Below are 20,946 nucleotides of genomic sequence, written 5' to 3'. Positions count from 1 at the left end.
CAGAAGGCAATGCCTTATTTAGATATCATTAACATTTAGTCCTTCTACACATTTAGTCTCAGCTAATCATGTGGATCATTGGCAATTTCTTTCTTTTTTTGTTTTCTTCAGGATGTAAGAGCAGTCCTAAAACCACAAAGTCAACTCAAACTCAAGACTCATCATTTTGGGGGCCAGTAAGGAAAAGACTCAAAAAAAATGAACCCTGGAACTTCATATCAGAAAAATCCTGCTTATATGAAGACAGAATAAAGAAACAGAAGGACAAAAATGAAAGTTTACAAATAATTTCAGTCACCCATACAAAGATCCTCACTGTAGAAAGAAGCCATAAAAATAATGACTTTGGCCAGAATTTCAGCCTGAAATCAGTGTTTGTTAAGCAACAAAAGACTGCTAGAGAAAAAACACCCTCAAAATATGAAATACAAAGAAATAGCTTCAGGCAGGATTCAAATTTACTTAACCAACCAAAAATCAAGACAGCAGAAAAACGCTATAAATGTAACATTTGTGAAAAAGCCTTCATTCACAATTCATCCCTTCGTAAACATCAGAAAAACCATACTGGAGAGAAATTATTTAAATGTAAAGAATGTTTGAAAGCCTTTAGCCAAAGTTCAGCTCTTATTCAACATCAAAGAACTCATACTGGAGAGAAACCCTATATATGTAAAGAATGTGGAAAAGCCTTCAGCCATAGTGCATCCCTTTGTAAACACCTAAGAACCCATACTGTGGAAAAATCCTATAGATGTAAAGAATGTGGTAAATCCTTCAGCAGAAGGTCTACCCTTTTTATACATCAAAAAATCCACGCTCGAGAAAATCCCCACAAATATAACCCAGGAAGGAAGGCATCCAGTTGTAGCACATCCCCTTCTGGATGTCAGAGAATTCATCTCAGAAAGAAGTCCTATTTATGTAATGAATGTGGCAATACCTTTAAGTCTAGTTCATCTCTTCGTTATCATCAGAGAATTCACACAGGAGAGAAACCTTTTAAATGTAGTGAATGTGGGAGAGCGTTCAGTCAGAGTGCATCTCTTATTCAACATGAAAGAATTCACACTGGAGAAAAGCCTTATAGATGTAATGAATGTGGAAAAGGTTTCACGTCTATTTCACGACTTAATAGACACCGAATAATTCATACCGGAGAGAAACTGTATAATTGTAATGAATGTGGTAAAGCCTTAAGTTCCCACTCGACACTCATTATTCATGAGCGCATTCATACTGGAGAGAAACCATGTAAGTGTAAAGTGTGTGGGAAAGCCTTCAGACAAAGTTCAGCTCTCATTCAACATCAGAGAATGCATACTGGAGAAAGACCCTATAAATGTAATGAGTGTGGGAAAACATTCAGGTGTAACTCATCCCTTAGTAATCACCAGAGAATTCATACAGGAGAGAAACCGTATCAATGTCTGGAATGTGGGATATCCTTTGGCCAAAGTGCAGCTCTTATTCAACATCAAAGAATTCATACAGGAGAAAAACCCTTTGCATGTAGTACATGTGGGAAAACTTTTAGGCAGAGCTCATCACTTATTGCGCATCAAAGAATTCATACTGGAGAGAAACCCTATGAATGTAATGCATGTGGGAAACTCTTCAGCCAGAGGTCGTCCCTTACTAACCATTATAAAATTCACATTGAAGAGAACTCCTTCAAAGTGGATTTGCATGTGTGAAATCCTTAAACCAAAGCTTATTAGAATACAGTTGGCCTTGCTTATCACTGGGTTCCACATCCACTGATTCAAATAACTGCAAATTTTAAATGTTCAGAAAAAAAATTCCAGTAAGTTCCAAAAAGCAAAATTTAAATTTACCACACATCGGCAACTATTTTAATGGCATTTGCATTGTATTAGGTATTACAAGTAATTTAGAGATGATTTAGAGAGGATGTGCATAGGTTATATGTAAATTCTACACCATTTTATATAAGGGAATTGATCATTCTCAGATTTTGGTATCTGTTGGGGGGGGGTCCTGGAAACAGTCCCCAATAGATACTGAGGGACAACTGTATACATACTAGAGAATGATAGTAAATGTAATGAATATGATAAAATTTCTATTTTAGTCCTCACAGTTATTAAAGTCTAAGGATAAACCTTGACTGTGTAATAAATACGAGGGACACTTTCATACCTGTCAGTCACTTCTTTAAATATCCTGAGACAAATCACAAAATATTGATTTTGGCCATTTGTAAGATAAAAGGTAAGGTTTTTCTCTTATACAGCATTATACACTTTATGCAACATATAAACAGAAAAATTTGGGTGCAGGGGTGCTGGATTTCTCATTAGAAACTAACTGTATAAGCTAATAGCATATTTATTACAACTAACATTTTAATAGCAAACAAAATCTTAAAATATATGCATTTATAGAGCCAAGGACCAAATAATAGATAAAAATAAACTGCAAACTACCTCAGTCTGGAACTTGCCTTTTCTTAAACTGTTGTCAAACTTTGTACATGGTTTTCATCAAAAAAGAGGCAAAACAAAAACAAAACCCTCTGTTCTCTTCCTCCTTTATTTTTCTAGTTGCTTCCAAACTACACCTGTTTCCCAAATTTTTATGCAATTTCTAATTTTGTTTTTAGAATTATTTTTCTTTGTTGTATTGAAGTCATATTTGTTCTATAACTGTACTTGCTATGTTCTATACAGCGTGCTATTTTAAGTAGGAAAAATATATTTTGATTAGGTAATCACTTTGAAGTTAAAGCTATTTTTTTAGTTCACTGCAGAAGAATTCCTAAGAACCTATCACCTGTAGCAAAGTCTTAAAAAGGGATCAACTTCATGAAATAAAAGCATGTTTTCCCCACTCGAGGTTTTCTAATTTTTTATAATCTCAGACTCCAAAGGAAAATAAAAGAAGGGAAAGAATTCTAAACCATTTAAAAGCCAGTTTACTCAGTAAATGTTTCTTTAACCCCTGAGCCAGGTATTATCCCAGGCACTGGAAATTGTTCAGGAGAAAAGAACAGGCCTTCAAGAAGTCATGAATTGAGGGGCAAAAGGAGGGGGTTGAAGAGGTAACAAAGTAAGTAAATTACCACGTGTTAGAGTAGTTTTCACAGAGAAATAGATGATACGATGATACTATGTTACCGAACACAAATACTGTAGAGATTTGTGCAGGATGTGGAAAGAAAGAATGGACCTAACAAAGGGAGCCCCAAAGGAGCAGGGACAGTCATTCCTGAGCCCAATTTTGGAAGAATAATGGAAATTCTCCAGAGAGTGAGATGAGTGCTTCAAGGGGAGGGAGCCACATAAGCAAAGGTAAAGGTGGGTGACAGCATGACATGTTTGTAGAACATCTGTTAAGTTGTGAGAATGACAGGTTGAAGCTTGAAAAGAAGGCAGAACTGAAGGTCTTACTGCCATCCTAAAGAACTTGAATTTGATTCTGAAATTTCTAGAACCAATGAAAGATTTTATATAAGGGAAATTGTTCTGGCAGTAAGGTGTAGAGACTGAATTTAGGAGGTTGAAGACAGCTGAACAGACAAGCCTAGAAGACTAGAGCCAGAAGACTAGAATTCAGAGTAATTAAAATACACAGTTGGTAGTCAAAACCACACTATGTGAACTTGGCCAGCAGAGTGTACAGATTAGAATGAGAAGCAGGGATCATGGATAAACCCCACAAAAAATATCAGTAAATAAGGAGTTGGTAGAGGAAAAGGAATTTAACTAAGATGAAATGGAATGGCCCTAGAGGTAGGAGAAAAGCCCGAAGAGTGATGTTACTGAGCCCAAAGGAGAACTGAATCTCTGTAGTGTTGGGTGCCACAGATCACATAACAGAGAAAATTGGAATTGGTAGCTAGAATGTTGGAGACCTTGGCAAGAGCAATTTCTGTTAATTAGGGTGAACAGAAGCCACATTATTCTAGGTTAGAAGATGAGAACTAGTGTGCTGTTTTACACTATGTTTCAAGAAGTTTAAATGAAGGGAAGAAAAGAGGGTTGCATTTAGAAGGGAGAAAATTACTTAGGGAGCATTTCTGTGTTAATAATTGAGGCAATGTATACACATGTTGAACTAATGAGATCATTGTGTGGAACATATTTTCTGAGAGATTCTGAAAGAATTAGAGCATAGGTGGAAGAATTTACCTTAGGCTGGAGAGAAAGGTAGCCTACAGAAAGATAGGAATGCAGATAAGTTTCTGTTTAATTTGAAGGTGAAGGAATTTCTATCTGCTGACCTTATTTTCTGTAAAGCCGGAGAAAGATTTCACTTTTTTGAGATGTTGACTATAGTAGCAATTTTTGGATCTTTGGGTGCTTAAAAATGTTAATGAGTTTCAATCTGTGTTTTGGAGACTTTTTAGGAAGTCATGGCTCTGAGTTCACTCTATACTCATGTTTCAGTAAGAAAGCTCCACTTTTATTCTATATGTTTGATATCTGTGTTACTTTTTGTGTTTTTTTTTTAAGAAAAGAATTTGCTGGTAAATTAAAGTTTAAACAGTACTTAGGATAAGAAAGAATGCTTTAAAAGAGTGATAAGTCTGAAGAGAGACTGGAAAGGATTATAGGAGTTCAACAAGTGTGTGGAGGTAGATGGAAAGACATTCACGTAGGGGAAAAGTTTGTGCAATGGAAAGGAAGCATAAGAGGACATGATGAAAAAAAAAAAAAAAAAGAGGACATGATGTCCTCACTGTACTCTTGTAAGTAGTATTTTATAAACTTCATTTTCCAATTATTTGTTACTAGTACATAGAAACAAATTGATTTTTATATATTGACCGTATAGCCAGTAACCTTGCTAAATTGACTTTTTCTAATAGCTTGTTTGTAGATTCTTTGGAATTTTCTGCAAACACAATGATCATCTGTAAATAATGACCATTTTATTTTTCTCTTCTAGTTGTAATACATTAAAAATTTTCTTCTTACATTATAGTACTGTATACAAGCCAGTACAATGTTGAATATGAATGATGGCATTCATTTTTCACCATTTAATGATGTTACCTTTAATTTGTCTGTGGATATCTGTTATCAAAAAGAAACATACCCCTGTATTCCCAGTGTGCTGTGAGTTTTTATCATAAATGGGAGTAGTATTTTGTCATATTTATTTTCTGCATTTAGTGAAATAATAATTTCTCTCTTCACACTTTTAATAGGTGATTATATGGACTGAATTTTTATGCTAACCGATGTGTTCCTGAAATAAATTCTACCTGGTCATGATACATCATCATCTACGTTGTATGTGTTTATAAGATCAGGTTTCTTCCTTAATAAGTAGAAGCTTGATGAAGTGACCAATATGTGTTTAAGAACTCAGAGCAAAATTTTTTATCATCCAAATCTGAAGGATGAATGGAATCATAATACCTAGAGAGAGGAAGGGGATGGCAAGGACAAGAGTACCACAGGAGCAAAAGGCTCAGAAGGAGAGTGTATGTAGCATCTGTAGAGACCAGCAGGTAAACAAGCCTTGCTGATGTGGAGGATTCCTGGTAGGATAAAAGAAAAAATAATATTGGAAATGAAAACTAGAGTTAGGTTATTAGAAACTTTAAATGCTATCTGAGAGTACAGGAATTTGGATATGATCCTTAGATATTAAATCAGTATATTTCTGAGGAGCAAATGGCCAATTTGAAACCTGTTTTAGGAAGACTGATGGGACAGAAGGTTCAAAGTTTCTGGCTTGAGAAACTGGCTGAAGGATGGATTCTTGAGAATAGTAGTTTGGGACAGTCTGTGAGAAATGTTTAGTGAGAAGATAAAAAAACAAAAACAAAACCAGAGGTTAGCTCTGCTCTTAGTGCTTGACAATTGTCCTGCACAAACTGACATACCACAGATGCTAAAATTCTTCAAGCTGACAGTGTTATTTTCTTTTTAATTAAGGTGCAGTTATGCTTTCAAAATGAGAACATATAATTTCAGTTAGTATTGTAAGTCAGTATGCTTCAGGTTATAAAAACAGTTGTTTAAGGAATACAACTTTCAAGAACTATTTTTAAAGTTTTTCTTTGTTGTTGTTTTCTTTGAGAGAGAGAACTTTCAATGAGAGCATTGGACAAAAAGTCAAGAGACCTATGTGTTTTCCTGCCCCCATTCTGGTTCAAGTTACATAGTCCCTGGCCTTTTCAACCCTAGAAATTCCACTGTGTATTTTCATATACTGCTTTACGGTTCCTAATGGTATAGATTAACTCAAATTTTTAAATGTTCATCTTATGTATTTTGGGGGTAGAAACATCATTAGTAACAATATTAGCATATATTGTTGGATAAAATAGTCAAGTTATAGATCACAAACTAAAATTTTCAATCTAAAAATCAAATTGTTCTAGGAAGATGGAGTAGGCAGATATATGCTTTTTGCTATTTGCCCACTAAGTACATTTTAAACCCCTGTATATTATATTTAAAACAATCATAAGAAGATTCTGAAGAATGGAGAGAAGCATATAGGCCAGCTAGGAACCTCAGGACCGGTGATACGGTAGTTCTTTTTGCCTCATATATCCCAAGTGTAGAGCTGAAAAAGCAGGAACCCAGAAACAGCAAGAGACATAGACACAAAAAAATTTACAAAACCCCAACAAAGCCTACTTTCATTAGCCAAAGGACCAGGAACGGGGTGCCCTAGCAAGACAGAAAATTCTTAGATAATAACACTCTACTCCAGCCAAACAACACGGAAAAAACTGGTCCCATCACTACACACACCAGCAAAGGCTGAGTGGAGAGCCTAGACTTCCACCCTTATAAGGCTGTAAAGAGGGGCCATAAAACTTTGCTGGTGTGTGTAGTGCCAAGAGCTAGGACATTCATTCATGCCCGGTGGTAATAACGTCTCTTCCCAGCAATAATAGTGGAGACTACATGGGGAACTGGGACACCACCCTCCCTTCCACTCAGTACTAAGAGCATCGCATCCTCTCCCTGCTGGGGTGGTATCAGAGGGGGCCTAGTGTAGGGACAGAATTTTTACCACTGCCCAACAGTGATGAGGCCACACTCCCACCCCATAGTGCCATAGGAGGCCAAGTAGGGAGCAAACAAGGCACTCTTATCTGTCTCAGCCAGAGTGATATCAGTGAAGGCTTAGTGAGGAACTAGAAATCCCACGCTCATCAAGGAATAAAAAGGAGACCCTTAACTCCTTGGGTGTCTAGGGAGGCCAAATAGGAAAGCTGAGCTTCTACCCCACATGGCCATGATGAGGTGGAACTTCATAATGCCATATTTGCTGTAGCAGTATCAAAGCAAGTCAGCTGAAGCAAAAAATTCAAATAAGATCTGGAGTTTCATAACATAATACCCAAGTTTTCCAGGATTCAACAAAAGACTTTCATCATACCAAGAACCAGGAAGATCACTTGAATGAAAAAGACAATTAGTAAACATCAAGAATTAGGTGACAGAGATGTTAAAATAATCTAACAAAGATTTTTATAGCAGCCATCATAAAAATACTTTGATGAGCAATTTCAAAAATGTTTGAAACAGGGCTTCCCTGGTGGCACAGTGGTTGAGAATCCAGCTGCCGATGCAGGGGACGTGGGTTCGTGCCCTGGTCCGGGAAAATCCCACATGCCGCAGAGCAGCTGGGCCTGTGAGCCATGGCCGCTGAGCCTGTGCGTCCGTAGCCTGTGCTCCGCAACAGGAGGCCCGTGTACTGAAAAAAAAAAAAAAGTTTGAAACAAAAAATAGAGCCTTATCAAAGAAATTTAAGTCTCAGCAAAGAAGTAGAAAAGATAAAAAAGAAACAAATGGAAATTTTAGAACTGAAAACATGCAGTAACAGAAATTTTAAAAATTCACTGTATGGGCTCAAGAACAGAACTGAGTGTATAGAGAATATGTATGAACTTAAAGTTAGTCTCCTGAGTCCTGTTTAAAAATATTGGTTCCTGGGACTTCCCTGGTGGTGCAGTGGTTAAGAATCTGCCTGCCAGTGCAAGGGACACAGGTTCGAGCCCTGGTCCGGGAAGATCCCACATACCACGGAGCAGCTAATCCTGTGTGCCACAACTACTGAGCCTGAACTCTAGAGCCCACAAGCCACAACTACTAAAGCCCACGTGCCTAGATCCCGTGCTCTGCAACAAGAGAAGCCACCGCAGTGAGAAGCCCATGCACCACAACAAAGAGTAGCCCCTGTTCGCCACAACTAGAGAAAGCCCACACGCAGCAACGAAGACCCAACACAGCCAAAAATAATAAATAAAAATACATAAATTTATTTTTAAAAATCCTTTGTTCATTTAAAAAGATTATATCAGAAAATGAAGACATTATTTATTAATGAATTAATTTACTTATTCAATTTATTTTACCATCAAAAATAGTCCATTCTTTGCCCACTCTTAATTGGATTATTTGTCTTATTATTGAGTTGTGAGTTCTCTGTATGTTCCAGATACTAGTTCCATGTCAGATATATGATTTACAATCATTTTTTCCTATTGTGTGAGTTAACTTTTTTCAGTAAGCGGGCCTCTCACTGTTGTGGCCTCTCCCGTAGCGGAGCACAGGCTCCGGACGCGCAGGCCCAGCGGCCATGGCTCACGGGCCTAGCCACTCCGCGGCATGTGGCATCTTCCCAGACCGGGGCACGAACCTGTGTCCCCTGCATCGGCAGGCGGACTCTCAACCACTGTGCCACCAGGGAAGCCCAAACTTTTCATTTTTTGATGGTATACTTTGAAACACAAACATTTATCTCGAAGTACTTTCTAATATCTCTTTTGAATTGTTCTTTGACCCATTGATCTTTTTAAGAGTGTGTAGTTTAATATCCACATATTTGTGAGTTTTCCATACTCTTGTTATTGATTTTTAATTTCATTCCATTGTGGTTGGATAACATACATTGTATTACTTCAATACTTTTAATTTATTTAGGGTTTTCTGTTTTTGTTTTTGTTTGTTTCTTTTTGTCTAGTACATGATCTATCCTTGAGAATTTTTCATGTGCCCTTGAGATTATATAATCTGTGTTGCTGGGGGAACTGTTTTACCAATATCTGTTAGGTCTAATTTGTTTATAGTGTTGTTCAAGTCTTCTCTTTCCCTGTTTATATTCTGCCTGGTTGTTCTGTTGTTGAAATGGGATATTAAAGTCTCCAAGTATTAATATTTAACTATTAGTTCTTCCTTCACTTCTGTCAGCTTTTGGTTCATATTTTTGGAGCTCTGGTTTTTTTTGTTGTTGTTGTTGGTTGGTTTTTTAATGTCTTTATTGGGCTATAATTACTTTACAATGTTGTGTTATTTTCTGCTATACAACACACAAAGCAAATCAGCTATATGTATACATATATCACAATATCCCCTCCCTCTTGAGCCTCCCTCCCACCCTCCCTATCCCACCCCTCTAGGTCGTCACAAAGCATCAAGCTGATCTCCCTGTGCTATGCAACAACTTCCCACTAGCCATCCATTTTACATTTGGTAGTGTATGTATTTTAATGCTACTCTCTCACTTCATCCCAGCTTCCGCTTCCCTCCTGTGTCCTCAGGTGCATTCTCTATGTCTGTGTCTTTATTCCTTCCCTGCCACTAGGTTCATAAGTACCATTTTTTAGATTTCATATATGTGTGTTAGCATCTGGTATTTGTTTTTCTCTTTCTGACTTACTTCACTCTGTGTGACAGTCTCTAGGTCCATCTACCCCATTACAAATAACTCAATTTCATTCCTTTCTATGGCTGAGTAATATTCCATTGTATGTATGTGCCACATCTTCTTTATCCATTCATCTGATGATGGACATTTATTTAGTTTGCTTCCATGTCCTGGCTATTGTAAATAGTGTTGCAATGAACATTGTGATACATGTATCTTTTTAAGTTATGGTTTTCTCAAGGTATATGCTGAATAGTGGGATTGCTGGGTCCTATGGTAGTTCTATTTTTAGTTTTTTAAGGAACCTCCATACTGTTCTCCATATTGGCTGTATCAATTTATATTCCCACCAACAGTGCAGGAGGGTTCCCATTTCTCCACACCTTCTCCAGCATTTATTGTTTGTAGATATTTTGATGATGACCACTCTGGTGTGAGGTGATACCTCATTGTGGCTTTGATATGCATTTCTCTAATGATTTGTGATGTTGAGCATCTTTTCCTGTGTTTGTTGGGAATCTGTATGTCTTCTTTGGAGAAATGTCTCTTTAGGTCTTCTGCCGATTTTTGGACTGGGTTGTTTGTGTTTTTTATATTGAGCTGCATGAGCTCCTTGTATATTTTGGAGATTAATCCTTTGTCAGTTTCTTGGTTTGCCAATATTTGCTCCCATTTCTGAGGGTTGCCTTTTCATCTTCTTTATGGTTTCCTTTGCTGTGCAAAAGCTTTTAAGTTTCATAAGGTTCCATTTGCTTATTTTTGATTTTATTTCCATTACTCTAGGAGGTGGGTCAAAAAAGATCTTGCTGTGATTTATGTCATATAGTGTTGTGCCTATGTTTTCCTCTAAGAATTTTGTAGTGTCTAGCCTTACATTTAGGTCTTTAATCCATTTTAAGTTTATTTTTGTGTATGGTGTTAGGAACTGTTCTAATTTCATTCTTTTACATGTAGCTATCCAGTTTTCCCAGCACCACTTATTGAAGAGGCTGTCTTTTCTCCATTGTGTATCCTTGCTTCCTTTGTCAAAGATAAGGTGACCATATGTTTGTGGGTTTATCTCTGGGTTTTCTATCCTGTTCCATTGATCTATATTTCTTTTTTTTGTGTCAGTACCATACTGTCTTGATTACTGTAACTTTGTAGTATAGTCTGAAGTCAGGGAGCATGATTCCTCAAGCTCCGTTTTACTTTCTCAAGATTGCTTTGGCTATTCGGAGTCTTTTGTGTTTCCATACAAATTGTAAAATTCTTTGTTGTAGTTCTTTGAAAAATGCCATTGGTAATTTGATAGGGATTGCACTGAATCTGTAGCTTGCTTTGGGTAGCATAGTCATTTTCACAATGTTGATTATTCCAATGCAAGAGCATGGTATATCTTTCCATCTGTTTATATCATCTTTGATTTCTTTCATCAGTGCCTTATAGTTTTCTGCATACAGTTCTTTTGCCTCCTTAAGTAGGTTTATTCCTAGGTATTTTATTCTTTTTATTGCAGTGGTAAATGAGAGTGTTTCCTTAATTTCTCTTTCTGATTTTTGTTGTTAGTGTATAGGAATGCAAGAGATTTCTGTGTATTAATTTTGTATCCTGCTACTTTACCAAATTCATTGATTAGCTCTAGTGGTTTCCAGGTGGCATCTTTAGGCTGTTCAGTGTATAGTGTCATGTCATCTTCAAACAGTGAAAGGTTTACTTCTTCTTTTCCAGTTTGGATTCCCTTTATTTCTTTTCCTTCTCTAATTGCTGTGGCTAAAGCTTACAAAATTATGTTGAATAATACTGGTGAGAGTGGACAACCTTGTCTTGTTCATGATCTTAGAGGAAATCGTTTCAGTTTTTCACCATTGAGAATGATGTTGGCTGTGGGTTTGTCATATATGGCCTTTATTATGTTGAGGAAAGTTCCCTCTATGCCTACTTTCTGCAGGGTTTTTATCATAAATGGGTGTTGAATTTTGTCGAAAGCTTTTTTTGCATCTATTGAGATGATCATATGGTTTTTCTCCTTCAATTTGTTAATATGGTTTATCACATTGATTGATTTGCACATATTGAAGAATCCTTGCATTTCTTGGATTAACCCCACTTGATCATGGTGTATGATCCTTTTATTTATTTATTTTTTTTTCTTAACAATAAGTAAATTTTATTTTAAAATTACAGTTTTATAGAAACAAATGATTACATTCACTTTGACTATGTAATTGAGGATATCACTCAGAACATCACACAGATTTTTATGAAGTTTTGCAAGAAAACATTTCTCATGACTTAGTACTGGAATAGATAGATTAAAGAGCAAGTGGTTGTTTTTTTTTTTCATTTTGAAGAAATTATTGCTTGGCGACTAGTAGTATTTTTCTGTTTCCATTGGTTGGTAAGTAAATCAGGCCTAGACTTTTACTCCGCTCCACCAAAATCTGTAGATATTTATGGCATGTATTCTGTGTACTAATCTTATCTCTCTTTTCTTCATATTTTCCAACTCTTATTCACCATCGTTACTTTTTTTTTTTTTTTTAAACATCTTTATTGGGGTATAATTGCTTTACAATGGTGTGTTAGTTTCTGCTTTACAACAAAGTGAATCAGCTATACATATACATATGTTCCCATATGTCTTCCCTCTTGCGTCTCCCTCCCTCCCACTCTCCCCATCCCACCCTTCCAGGCTGTCACAAAGCATCGAGCTAATATCCCTGTGCCTTGCGGCTGCTTCCCCCCAGCTATCTACCTTACTACGTTTGTTAGTGTGTATATGTCCATGACTCTCTCTCGCCCTGTCAAAACTCACCCTTCCCCCTCCCCATATCCTTAAGTCCGTTCTCCAGTAGGTCTGCGTCTTTATTCCTATCTTACCCCTAGGTTTTTCATGACATTTTTTTCCCTTAAATTCCATATATATGTGTTAGCATACGGTATTTGTCTTTTTCTTTCTGGCTTACTTCACTCTGTATGACAGATTCTAGGTCTATCCATCTCATTACAAATAGCTCAATTTCATTTCTTTTTAAGGCTGAGTAATATTCCATTGTGTATATGTGCCACATCTTCTTTATCCATTCATCCGATGATGGGCGCTTAGGTTGTTTCCATGTCCTGGCTATTGTAAATAGAGCTGCAATGAACATTTTGGTACATGACTCTCTTTGAATTTTGGTTTTCTCAGGGTATATGCCAAGTAGTGGGATTGCTGGGTCATATGGTAATTCTATTTGTAGTTTTTTAAGGAACCTCCATACTGTTCTCCACAGTGGCTGAACCAATTCACATTCCCACCAGCAGTGCAAGAGTGTCCCCTTTTCTCCACACCCTCTCCAGCATTTATTGTTTCTTGATTTTTTGATGATGGCCATTCTGACTGGTGTGAGATGATATCTCATTGTAGTTTTGATTTGCATTTCTCTAATGATTAATGATGTTGAGCATTCTTTCATGTGTTTGTTGGCATTCTGTATATCTTCTTTGGAGAAATGTCTATTTAGGTCTTCTGCCCATTTTTGGATGGGGTTGTTTGTTTTTTTGTTATTGAGCTGCATGAGCTGCTTGTAAATTTTGGAGATTAATCCTTTGTCAGTTGCTTCATTTGCAAATGTTTTCTCCCATTCTGAGGGTTGTCTTTTGGTCTTGGTTATGGTTTCCTTTGCTGTGCAAAAGCTTTGAAGTTTCATTAGGTCCCATTTGTTTATTTTTGTTTTTATTTCCATTACTGTAGGAGGTGGGTCAGAAAGGATCTTGCTGTGATTTATGTCATAGAGTGTTCTTCCTATGTTTTCTTCTAAGAGTTTGATAGTTTCTGGCCTTACATTTAGGTCTTTAATCCATTTTGAGCTTATTTTTGTGTATGGTGTTAGGGAGTGATCTAATCTCATACTTTTACATGTACCTGTCCAGTTTTCCCAGCACCATTTATTGAAGAGGCTGTCCTTTCTCCACTGTACATTCCTGCCTCCTTTATCAAAGATAAGGTGTCCATATGTGCGTGGGTTTATCTCTGGGCTTTCTATCCTGTTCCACTGATCTATCTTTCTGTTTTTGTGCCAGTACCATACTGTCTTGATTACTGTTGCTTTGTAATATAGTCTGAAGTCAGGGAGCCTTATTCCTCCAGCTCCTTTTTTCGTTCTCAAGATTGCTTTGGCTATTCGGGGTCTTTTGTGTTTCCATACAAATTGCGAAATTTTTTGTTCTAGTTCTGTGAAAAATGCCAGTGGTAGTTTGATAGGGATTGCATTGAATCTGTAGATTGCTTTGGGTAGTAGAGTCATTTTCACAATGTTGATTCTTCCCATCCAAGAACATGGTATATCTCTCCATCTATTTGTATCATCTTTAATTTCTTTCATCAGTGTCTTATAATTTTCTGCATACAGGTCTTTCGTATCCTTAGGTAGGTTTATTCCTAGATATTTTATTCTTTTTGTTGCAATGGTAAATGGGAGTGTTTTCTTGATTTCACTTTCAGATTTTTCATCATTAGTATATAGGAATGCCAGAGATTTCTGTGCATTAATTTTGTATCCTGCTACTTTACCAAATTCATTGATTAGCTCTAGTAGTTTTCTGGTAGCATCTTTAGGATTCTCTATGTATAGTATCATGTCATCTGCAAACAGTGACAGCTTTACTTCTTCTTTTCCGATTTGGATTCCTTTTATTTCCTTTTCTTCTCTGATTGCTGTGGCTAAAACTTCCAAAACTATGTTGAATAAGAGTGGTGAGAGTGGGCAACCTTGTCTTGTTCCTGATCTTAGTGGAAATGCTTTCAGTTTTTCACCATTGAGGATGATGTTTGCTGTGGGCTTGTCATATATGGCTTTTATTATGTTTAGGAAAGTTCCCTCTATGCCTACTTTCTGGAGGGTTTTTATCATAAATGGGTGTTGAATTTTGTCGAAAGCTTTCTCTGCATCTATTGAGATGATCATATGGTTTTTCTCCTTCAATTTGTTAATATAGTTTATCACATTGATAGATTTGCGTATATTGAAGAATCCTTGCATTCCTGGAATAAACCCCACTTGATCATGGTGTATGATCCTTTTAATGTGCTGTTGGATTCTGTTTGCTAGTGTTTTGTTGAGGATTTTTGCATCTATGTTCATCAGTGATATTGGCCTGTAGTTTTCTTTTTCTGTGACATCTTTTTCTCCTTTTGATATCAGGGTGATGGTGGCCTTGTAGAATGAGTTTGGGAGTGTTCCTCCCTCTGCTATATTTTGGAAAAGTTTGAGAAAGATAGGTGTTAGCTCTTCTCTAAATGTTTGATAGAATTTCGCCCATGAAGCCATCTGATCCTAGGCTTTTGTTTGCTGGAAGATTTTTAATCACAGTTTCAATTTCAGTGCTTGTGATTAGTCTGTTTATATTTTCTATTTCTTCCTGGTCCAGTCTCAGAAGATTGTGCTTTTCTAAGAATTTGTCCATTTCTTCGAGGTTGTATGTTTTATTGGCATATAGTTGCTTGTAGTAATCTCTCATGATCCTTTGTATTTCTGCAGTGTCAGTTGTTACTTCTTTTTCATTTCTAATTCTATTGATTTGAGTCTTCTCCCTTTTTTTCTTGATGAATCTGGCTAATAGTTTATCAATTTTGTTTATCTTCTCAAAGAATCAGCTTTTAGTTTTATTGATCTTTGCAATTGTTTCCTTCATTTCTTTTTCATTTATTTCTGATCTGATCTTTATGATTTCTTTCCTTCTGCTAACTTTGGGGGTTTTTTTGTTCTTCTTTCTGTAATTGCTTTAGGTGTAAGGTTAGTTTGTTTATTTGAAATTTTTCTTGTGTCTTGAGGTAGGTTTGTATTGCTATAAACTTCCCTCTTAAAACTGCTTTTGCTGCATCCCATAGGTTTTGGGTCATCGTGTTTTCATTGTCATTTGTTTCTAGGTGTGTTTTGATTTCCTCTTTGATTTCTTCTGTGGTTTCTTGGTTGTTTAGTAGCATATTGTTTAGCCTCCATTGTGTTTGTATTTTTTACAGTTTTTTTCCTGTAATCAATATCTAGTCTCATAGAGTTGTTGTCAGGAAAGATGCTTGATACGATTTTAATTGTCTTAAATTTACCAAGGTTTGATTTGTGACAGAAGATTTGATCTGTCCTGGAAAATGTTCCGTGTGCACTTGAGAAGAAAGTGTATTCAGTTGTTTTTGGATGGACTGTCTTATAAATATCAATTAAGTCCATCTGGTCTAATGTGTCATTTAAAGCTTGTGTTTCCTTATTTATTTTTTGTTTGGATGATCTTTCCATTGGTGTAAGTGGGATGTTAACATCACCTACTATTATTGTGTTAGTGTTGATTTTCCCTTTCATGGCTGTTAGCATTTGCCTTATGTATTGAAGTGCTCCTGTGTTGGGTGCATAGATATTTACAATTGTTATATCTTCTTCTTGGATTGAAGAAGAAGATATAACTACTCCAGCTTTCTTTTGATCTCCATTTTCATGGAATATCTTTTTCCATCCCCTCACTTTCAGTTGGTATGTGTCCCTAGGTCTGAAGTGAGTCTCTTGTAGACAGCATATATATGGGTCTTGTTTTTGTATCCATTCAGCCAGTCTGTGTCTTTTGGTCAGGGCATTCAATCCATTTACATTTCAGGTAGTTATTGATATATATGCTCCTATTACCATTTTCTTAATTGTTTTGGGTTTGTTTTTGTAAGTCTTTTCCTTCTCTTATGTTTCCTGCCTAAAGAAGTTCCTTTAACCTTCATTGTAAAGCTGGTTTGGTGTTACTGAATTCTCTTAACTTTTGCTTGTCTGCAAACCTTTTGATTTCTGCATTGAATCTGAATGAGATCCTGCTGGGTAGAGTAATCTTGGTTGTAGGTTTTCCCCTTTCATCATTTTAAATATATCTTGCCACTCCCTTCTGGCATGTAGAGTTTCTCCTGAAAGATCAGCTGTTAATTTTATGTGGATTCCTTTTTATGTTATTTGTTGCTTTTCCCTTTCTGCTTTTAATATCTTTTTCTTTGATTTTAATTTTTGTTAGTTTGATTAATTTATGTCTTGGCATGTTTCTCCTTGGGTTTATCCTGTATGGGACTCTCTGCACTTCTTGGACTTGGTTGACACTTTCCTTTCCCATGTTGGGGAAATTTTCAACTGTAATCTCTTCACATATTTTCTGAGACCATTTCTTTTTTCTTCTGCTTCTGGATGCCTATAATTCGGATGCTGGTGTGCTTAATGTTGTCCCTGAGGTCTCTGAGCCTCGTGCTCTGTTATTAGGTTCATATATGTTTTGAATTATTATATTTTCTTTTTCTCTGATTAAGGGCTTTAACACAGAATATATAAAGGACATTCACAGTTAAATAAGAAGGCAAATAACCCCTAAAAAACTATTTGAACCCTTTACCAAGGAAGATACATAAATGTCAATTAAGTACATGAAAAGCTATTCAAAAATAGTTATTGGAGAAATGAAAATTATGAGACTGATACGGTGCCTACTTTGCTAAGGAGGCAAGTTTGGAGAAATGCAAATTAAAACCACAATGAGACACCACCACGCACACACCAGAATGCCTTAAATGTTAAAAACTGATAATACCAAGTGCAGACAAGGATATAGTACAATAGAACACTCACACAGCTGAGGGGTTAAAAATCGTTCACGCACCTTGAATTATTTTATCTTCTCAGTGGATTGGCTCTTTTATCACTATAAATGTCCTCTTCATCTCTACTAACTTTATTGTTTTGAAGTTTACCTTGTCTGGTTTTAGTATAGCCACTCCAGCAATTATCTTTGTTCTTTGCATGAAATATATTTTTCATCCTTTTACTTTTAATCTTTTTGTAGCTTTGAATCTAACATTTGTCTCCTATGGGTAGTATATAGATAGATCTTGTTTTTTTATCTAGACTGATGATCTCTGCCTTTTTATTATGTTTTGTGTAATCTACTCATATGTAAAATATTTTATTTACAAACTACATTTTACTTTTGGATTTCTATGTCTCAGGTATTTTATGTTCCTCTATTCCTCTTACACTGCTGTCTTTTACATTAAAGTGGATATTTTCCATAATAGCATTTTAATTTCTATGATTTTTTTCATTATAATTTTTAAAGTTGTTTCCTTCATGCTTCCTCTAGGGCTTACCTTACACATCTTAACTTATCAAAATAAGCTTCAAATTTATTTTAACTTAATTCCAGTGATGTATAGAAACATTACTTCTATATAATTATATTCTCTTTCCCCCCCTTTTGCAGTATTATTGTTATACATATTACATCTATAAATATAACAAACGCAACAGTACATTGTTATAATGATTATCTTATGTAATGTTTTGACTTTTAAGAAGCTGAGAAAAGAAAGGAGTACAAGTAAATGTTTGTAGCTTTTGTTATATTAACCTCATTATTTATCATTTCTGGTTCTCATCATTTGTTCCTATGGATTACCATCTGGAATTATCTTCTTATCCCAGTACAGCTTTGTTTCCACCCACCTTTTTTGTACTATAATTGACAAATATAATACCTTTCTAAATGTTAGGCTTGACAGTACATTACATGATTACTGTTTTATTCAGCTACTTTTTAAAATCAGTTGAGACAAATAAGAAATATGTATATATATTATCTATTAGAATTACATAATCACCTTTTCCAGTGCTTTGTTTTTTTCATTTGGATTTGAACTACAATCTGAAGAATTTCCTTTTAAGTTTCTTGCTAGGTGGGTCTGGTAGAAACAAATTTTTGTTTTTGTTTATCTGGGGATGTCTTTATTTTGTCATCATTTTTAAAAGATAGCTTTGCTGAATATATGATTCTTGGTTGACAGGTTGGTTTTTTTTTTTTTTTTTCCTTTAGCTTTTTGAATATCCCACTGCTTTCTAGACTCCATTGTTTCTGATAAGAAGTTAGCTGTTATTCTTATTAGGTTTCCCTTATAAGTGACAAGGGGTTATTCTCTTGCTGTCTTCAAGATTATGTTTTTGTTTTGGCTTTCAGTATTTTTAGTGTGATGTATATAATTGTGGCTCTCTTTGCATTTATTTTACTTGGAGTTCGTTGAGTTTCCTGAATGTGTAGGTTATTGTGTTTTTTAAATAAATTTGCGTTATTTTCAGTTATTGTTTCCTCAAAATAATTTTCTGCTCCCTTCTCTCCTATCCTTCTGATACTCTCATTATGCATTCATTGGTGTACTTAACCATGGCCAACATTTATGTGAGTCTCCTTGCATTTTTCTTCATTCTCTCTTCTCTCTCTTTTTCAGATTACATAATTTTTATTACCTACATTCAAGTTTGCTAATTCTTTCTTCTACTAGTTCAAACCTATTGAGACACTCTAGCAAGTTTTTCATCTTGATTGTACTTTTTCAGCTATTTTGAAGTATTTTTCTGTTTCATCTGACATCTATTCACAGGCAGTTTCTGGTACCTGCTTATTTTCCAGCATATGGGCCATGCTTTTCTATTTTTTTGTGTGTCTCATATCTTTTGTTGTATTTTGGAATATCTTTTGTTGTATTTTTGGAGTATTTCTAATACCTGTAGATCATTACTTTTATGTTCATATTTATACTGTTAATGACTGGCTGGATTATTTTAGCAAACTCTACCCCCCCCACACACACACATACACACACACACACACCCCACTCACGGTGTTAACCTTCTGATATTATACAATTCAATGGATGCAACACTTGTCTCTCAAACAGAATTGGGATCCAGATTTACGTGACTTTAAGTCCTGTCTTTAAGACCAGGATCTGGTTCAGAATCAGATGGAGTCTACCACTGCTGCTGGGCCTGAGGTCTGTCAACAGAAGACCAGGAAATGGGTGTCGAGATTACCAGACAGGACCCAAGGTTCACAGAACCCATAACAGTACTCGAGTGTCTCAATATAGTTCACTTTTGAGGGGGCAGATCCAGAGCTCTGACCCTCAGAAATGTGGATGGACCAAGCCTGGAGCTGGTCCTGGGAAGTGGGAGGTGGCCATGTGCACAGGAAAGAGCTGGCTGGAACAAACACCATCAGGGCTGGATTAGGTGGCCCAGACCTACTCCTTGGCTCTCTGCCTCTGAACCTGCCTTTCTCAGGGGCCATGAACATTCTACACAATATCCCCAGATGATTCCCTCAGCATTGTTGCTTTGGGCCTCAGTTGTTGAGGAGCAGCTAGGAGAGAGAGGCAGGGCAAGCTCAGTGTGTGAAGTCCTTTCCAGTCTTGTGAAGACAGGACCATGGGCAGAGGCTGGTCTCATAATTCTCTACTCTGCTCCGGGCAGTGTGATGAGCTAGGCCAGCCCATGTTGGTCACCTAAGGATCATGAAGTGGAATATAGAAGAGACATACACCTGAGGGGATATGTTCCTCCCAGTCTGGCCCAGGTTCTGCTGTAGGGCTTCTCTATAATGACGGGCCAGTGTTCACTTGGCCTCTTGAATATTCAAGTCTTACAAACTAATCTGGAGACATTGTTTCCAGTTCTTCTTTGTGGCCCTGGGCTTGAGACTCTGGGCAGTTGTCTTTGCTGTACATTATTCGTCTTCCTTGACCCAAGATGAAACTTCCAAAGGATTCCCCATTCTTACAGCAAGGACTGGCCAGGAAGGGACAGAGAAATGTGGATGCACCTTGGCATGACTCACTCTGTATATTCGAGTGGTTTTCAGAGACCCTCCCCCTACACTGACAAGGCCCACACATGCCTTTGTGTCTGTCAGTGGGAGAGGATAAAACATTAACAAGAAGGTCAGAACCCAGCATCATGGGGAAAAGTAATATCCAATCCCTGTACTCAAGGGCTTGTCAGGAAGCATCGGTGTGCCTGGGTATTGTTCAAGTTCACTAATGAATAACGAAATCTGAAAACTCACAGAACACAAGGACTTTGATTAAGTAGTTCACTGCCTGAAAGGGCTCATCCTTTGTTTCAGGAATGTAATCTATCCTCAGAAGGGGCCTTGATTACCCTCTGCTTACCACTCTGTAGACAAAGATGGAGCTGTAGGTACAGGAAGCCACAGGCCCTGTCAGCCTCAGAGATGCCCCTGTGGGCCTGGGAGGGGAATTTAGAGCTGGTGCAGGTCCTGAGGCTGAGACAGAAAGTTTAGAGAGAAAGAAAAGTGACTGATAGAATGTTGTAACCAGAAAACTTCTCTTGTCCCTGAGTTTCCTTTTCTTTCTTAATGACTTAAAATTTTTAATATTTCAGTCATCACCTAATTTTTAAAAATGAAGATATTTTAACATGAGGTAATCACTATTAATTCACAATCCTTGCTTGTGAATCTGTTAAAATATGG

General features: G+C 36.6%; 1 protein-coding gene across 1 annotated transcript in view; it reads left to right on the top strand.

Annotated features, from left to right (window-relative positions):
* The window catches only part of LOC136121097 (zinc finger protein 354B), a 28,305-nt gene extending 26,608 nt beyond the window's left edge, over positions 1–1,697 (top strand). Inside the window, exon 4 of the mRNA XM_065874899.1 lies at positions 112–1,697. Within this exon, the coding sequence (XP_065730971.1) occupies positions 112–1,697 (1,586 nt within the window). The remainder of the gene's footprint in view (positions 1–111) is intronic.
* Positions 1,698–20,946: the final 19,249 nt, after the last annotated feature.

Source organism: Phocoena phocoena, chromosome 3 (genome assembly GCF_963924675.1).
Source record: "Phocoena phocoena chromosome 3, mPhoPho1.1, whole genome shotgun sequence".
Lineage (NCBI taxonomy): Eukaryota > Metazoa > Chordata > Mammalia > Artiodactyla > Phocoenidae > Phocoena > Phocoena phocoena.
This window is presented reverse-complemented; position numbering and strand designations above follow the sequence as displayed.